Genomic DNA, 5520 nt, shown 5'->3' with positions numbered 1-5520 from the left:
GTCTTTTTGAGACAGGGTCTCCCTGTAGCCCCAGCTGGCCTGGCACTCGTTATGTAGACCAGACTGGTCTCAGATCTCACAGAGATCCACCTGCCCCTGCCTCCCGAGTGCTGGGATCATAGGCATGCGCCACCACGCATGGCTAGTTACTTGGGATTATTTATGGAATCTTGGGATAAGCAGGAGTTTCTACACATCAGGAAAAACATAAGGAACATATAATCTACATAAAAATTTTAGAATTCCACCATGGTATGCAAGGCATAACATACACACATCTGTCCTCCCAGCACTCAGGAGACAGAGGCTGAAGGATTGCAAATTTTAGGCCAGTCTGGAGTTTCTAGGCCAGCCAGGGCTAGTGACACCTTGCCTTGAAAAATAAAAACGAGAAAATTTCTACCATATTTTCTTAAAATTTATTTTTATTTTATGTGTATGTGTGTATTGCATGCATGTGAGTGTGTGCCTGTGTCATGCAATGCTTGTGGAGGACAGAAGAAGGTGTCGGATCCTCTGGAACTGGAGTTACAGACAGTTGTTAGCTGCCATGAGGGGGCTGGGAATCAAACCTGGGTCCTCTGCAAGAGCAGCCAATACTCTTAACCATTGAGCCATCCCTCCAGCCCCAGTTTTTACCACACTAAAACAAAAAAAAAATCAGAAAACTGGGTACAAATGTTTTCAACATAAGTTCAACTCTTAATAGTCTTACCATATAAGAAGAAGAAGAAAAAAGCAATGGAAATACACAAAGAGCCAGGCGTAGTGGCACACACCTTTAATCTCAGCACTCTGGAGGCAGAGGCAGGTGGATCCTGGCTAGCCTGGTCTGTATAACAAGTTCAGGCCATCTGAGGCTACAGGGAGACTTTATCTTAAAAAGACCAAAAATAAAAAAAAATTAAGACCAAAAAAAAAAAAGAGAAAAATACATAAGGAGCATAAACAGATATATTTACAAAATAGAGATTAAAGACAGAGCAAGAAATTACTAAGTTAATGTAGCAAGTGGCTGACAAGATGCTGAGAGGGGTAAAGGCATTTGCTGCTAGGCCTGAGGACCTGAGTTCGATAAGCTCCTGGAAAAACACATAGTACACTCCTAGAACCCACAAGGTAGAAGGAGAAAATCGATTCCCAAAAGTTCTCTGACCTTCACACACTGGCCACAGCACATCTTTCCAAAAGAAAGAAAGATAGAAATGAAGACGTAAAAATAACAACAATAAACCAGGAAAAAAATACGCAGATCCACAGTACATTCTACTCTTTGATTTAGTCAACACACACACAGACACACAGACAAAATAATAAAATAAAAAACCCTCACATATAAATAGAAATTGAGAAAAGGAAAAAGGCTGGAGGAAAATATACCAAATTATTAACTGCAGTTAACAAGATTACTGGAATTAGACTTTTCAGAATTTGGAAGAAAATACCAACTGAGTCACTTTGTAAGCAGAAAACAAATAACTAAATGTTATTTGTTTTCTATCTTCAGTTACTTACTCAGTATACCCATTTGGCTATGAAATAGGCATCCCAAATTTATGTGTAAAATCAGTCGGTTCTCCCCTCAATCTTTCCCTTCCCTACGGTCTTTCTCATTTCAGAACGTGCTAACTGTATGAATCCAGTGGCTTAGGCCTAAATAATGGGAATCAGTTGACTGTTTCTCTCACTTTCCATATCCAGTCTGTCACCGAATCCTGTTGTGCCAGCTCTCCAAATGTGCCCAAATTTGATTGTTTCTTAGTACCTCAACTGTTACCAACCTAACTCCCCAGCTATCCACCCTGCTTCATACTCCCCACATAATAGCTTTTCCTCAACACAGAACCAGGGTAAGCAGCTTAAAAGGGTAGGTCAGCTTGCAACACGCCTTTGTTCAGATTATTCCACTGGCTTCCAAGCAGTCTTCCTCGTTGGCTCCCTCATCAGTGCCTTCTCATACATTAGCTCTCATATCAAAGACCAAAGACCTTTGTACCTGTGGTCCTTTGTTCTAGAATGCTCTCCCACAAATCCATTTGTATTTCTCACTCAATGAGAGAACCTTGACCATTCTATCCAAAGGCAGTCCTTCCTGCCCTGCTCTACTGCTCTCTTTGCTTTACTTCCTCTTGCATTCCCAGTGCCTTTCATAACATTTAGGAAGTCTGCTGATAGCTCATCTATTTTGCTCTGTGTTTATTTTTATGTCTTCTGGATTTTGAGAATGGCTATACAGTTCTACAATCAGAACTCAAATAGTGCTTGAAGGGAAAATGTTGATGTACTCTCTCTCTGTGTGTTTGTGTGTGTGTGTGTGTGTGTGTGTGTGTGTGTGTGGAGGGGGGTGTGATCAAGACAGGACTCTAGTGCCCTCTTGTCTGAAAAGCAGGCACCTGCAATGGCTGCTCACATCCAAATGTGAGTCCTTATACAGGGAACTGACCTAAACCTCTGACCACTTATGAAGGTCTAGCTATTATTTCCTATAGCCTAATAATCTTACTTATAAGAGGACATATTAAGCCCCAGAGTAGTTTTTAAATACTACTTAATTCTTAAGAATTAAGATAATTCTTAAATGTTAAGAATTATCTGCAGACATTTGATTCAAATCTTTTTAAGCACAATACAAACTTCAATGAGCAAATTAGATACTCATGAGCTCTTGCCACCCTGAAGACATCAGGCAGGGGCTTTGTGCAGACCAGATTGAGTATGAGTTGGAGACTGTGATATGAACCTGTTAAAAAAAACCTCAAATTTGGGGATGGAGAGATGGCTTAGTGGTTAAAAGCACTGGCTGTTCTTGCAAAACACCTGGGTTTGAATCCCAGCACCCACATGGCCGCTAACAACCATTCATAACGCCAGTTCAAGGGGATCTGATGCCCTCTTCTGTTCTCTGCAGGCATTGCACAACACAGGTGCACTTGCATACATGCACACATGCTTATACATAAAATAAGAATAAACGAACACCCCAAACTTTCCTTTTACAACCCTGTATCTTTGCATGTTGAAACTTCCTGAATGTTACACACAATACAAAGTGTAGTCGATGTTAAGGTTTGTCAGCACTGCAGCTGCCTTCAAATGTCTGTGTTCATCTAAAAAACACCAGACTGAATTAAAAAGTAGAAGTTATGAATATGAAGTTCTGATTTGGGTTTCCGGCAGGGCTCTTTAACCTTAACACTACTGACATTTTGGGCCAGAAGACTTCCGAGTTATTTTTCTGTGCTGTGTTCATTAGCATGCCTGGCTTCTAACCGCTAGGTGGCAGCAGAGACAGGCAAAATGGTCTCCAGACAAGGTCAAAGCCCCCCCACCCCCCCCACCCCCAGCCACGCGCACAGCGAACACCCCCCCCCCCCCCCCCCCCCAGCAAGGCAGCTCCCAGTGAGAACACTTTCAGTTATCCTTTTGTGTCTGTGGGGACTGGCTCCAGGATTCCACCTGGATGTCCAAATCCAAGGATGCTTAAGTCTCTTATATAAAACAGCAGCATATCATCTCCGCACATCTCCCTGTATGCTTACTTATCATACCTAATATGATGAAAATACTGTGCAAGTAGCTCCTACAATACACTAAGGACTAGAGCCAAGAAAAAAAGTTTCTACATGTTCTGTACAGATGCAGTTTTTTTTCCTGAACATTTTTGATTTGTTACTAGTTGAATCCATGAATGCAGAACCCACGGATAGAGAAAGTTGATTTTACTGCATTTACTTATTTTTACATTGGAGTTCTGTATAGTAATTTTGTTGATTAAACTGGGGTGATGCCTTAGTCAGTAAAGTGCTTGCTTCACAAGCATGAGGACCTGAGTTCGATATCTAGCATCCTTGTCGAAAAGATGGGTGCAACAGTATGCACCTGTAATCTGAGCTTTAGGCAAGTGGAGGCAGGTGGATCCCTGGGGCTTGCTGGCCAGTCAGTCTAGCACAATTGGTAAGCTTCAGGGTCAGTGAGAGACCCTTTCTCAAAAAATAAGGTGGACAGCTAGTGAGGAAGATACCTAACACACTGACTTCTGGCCTCCATGTACAAATGCAGACACATGTGTACACACACACACACACACACACACACACACACACACAAATTTCAGACTCACAGCTTGATTCTAGTTCAGGAGCTAACTAACCCTACCTAACCCTTCTGATCAGCAATTCTTCTGCTTAAAGATAACAACACTTAAAACAACACGTACACTGAACTAGGTGAGACACTTTAAGTAGTAGAAACTTCACAGATGTTCTACAGACCAAATCTGCTGCTGCTGTTAAAGTCTCAGTAGGCCAGGCCTGTAGGTTCTAACCTGATCTCTGGAGATTCTTTCGGTAGCCACTAAGGTTCAGTTGAGTGATGGTCTCTGATACATGTGCAACAGCCATTTGCACATGTTTTTCAGTAAAGTCAAAGCACCAGGACAGGTTCAGCTCATCCAGTCTGCACAAAAGAAGGGTAATGAGGAAAGCATGAGCCCAGTGGAATGTGTCTCAAGTTACACATATAAAAATATAAAACCAGGCAAGCATATTGGCGCATGCCTTTAGTCCCAGCACTCGGGAGGCACAGGCAGGTGGATCTTTGTGAGATCAAGGCAGCCTGGTCTACATAGCAAGTGCCAGCTGAGGCTATAGGGAGACCCTGTCTCAAAAAGACATTATATATATATATAACTAGATTCCTTACCATTTCATGCACATATGTTCTGTCTAGCTAGCTTTACCATCTGCAACTGCCTTCTCTCATCTAAACACACCTCCCTGTCCCTATGTTATCTCTGAAAGTTGTTAGCAAGTGATCTGAGCAAAGGCCATAACAAATACTGCCCCCTTCTGGAAATGAAGGGAAGCCAAACTTTACTGTAGGACTGCAGGTGGAAAATTGTAGCATGTCTGTTTTCTCAAGTAGGGTGTTGTCAAAAAAAAAAAAAGAAATCAAAGATGTTTTATAAAACCCATAGATTGATTCCTAATAAGAGAGATACAAATACAATAAAAATCTACTTCATCTACTTTCTCTTCATCTTCTTTTTCTGACAGGGCGGCCAATGAATGTCAAAGACAATATCCAATCCCCCCACTACTCCTAAGTAAATATAGTTATATATATATATATACACACATATATACAGTTATTATTTTAAATTTTTATTATTTTGATTTTTTTATGTGTATATATTTATTTCCTGCATGTATGCAAGTGCACCCATGGAGGCCAGAAGAGGGCGTCAGATACCCTGGAACTGAAGTTATAGACAATTGTTAGCTGCCATGTGGGAACCCAATCCAGGTCCTCTGCAAGAGCAGCCAGTGCTCCTAATGGCTTAGCCATCACTCCAGGCCCCTAGTTCTGGTATTTTTAACTGGCTTCTGATGATGACTAACCAAAGTCTTGATGAAATTTCATTCTTTTTCATTTTTAGTTATTGGAAAGGTTACATAAGAAGATGAAATAAAATGCACATAGTAAATATTTTTAGGTGGACTAGAGATCATATAGATTCAA

General features: G+C 41.2%; 1 protein-coding gene across 1 annotated transcript in view; it reads right to left on the bottom strand.

Moving 5' to 3' along the window:
- The window catches only part of Skp2 (S-phase kinase associated protein 2), a 31063-nt gene that overhangs the window by 6508 nt on the left and 19035 nt on the right, over positions 1-5520 (bottom strand). The window contains exon 7 of the mRNA XM_008842070.3: positions 4325-4455. Coding sequence (XP_008840292.1) covers positions 4325-4455 — 131 coding nt within the window. The remainder of the gene's footprint in view (positions 1-4324; positions 4456-5520) is intronic.

This window comes from Nannospalax galili, unplaced genomic scaffold (assembly GCF_000622305.1).
Source record: "Nannospalax galili isolate Female #2095 unplaced genomic scaffold, S.galili_v1.0 scaffold139, whole genome shotgun sequence".
In the NCBI taxonomy this organism is placed as follows: Eukaryota; Metazoa; Chordata; class Mammalia; order Rodentia; family Spalacidae; genus Nannospalax; species Nannospalax galili.
This window is presented reverse-complemented; position numbering and strand designations above follow the sequence as displayed.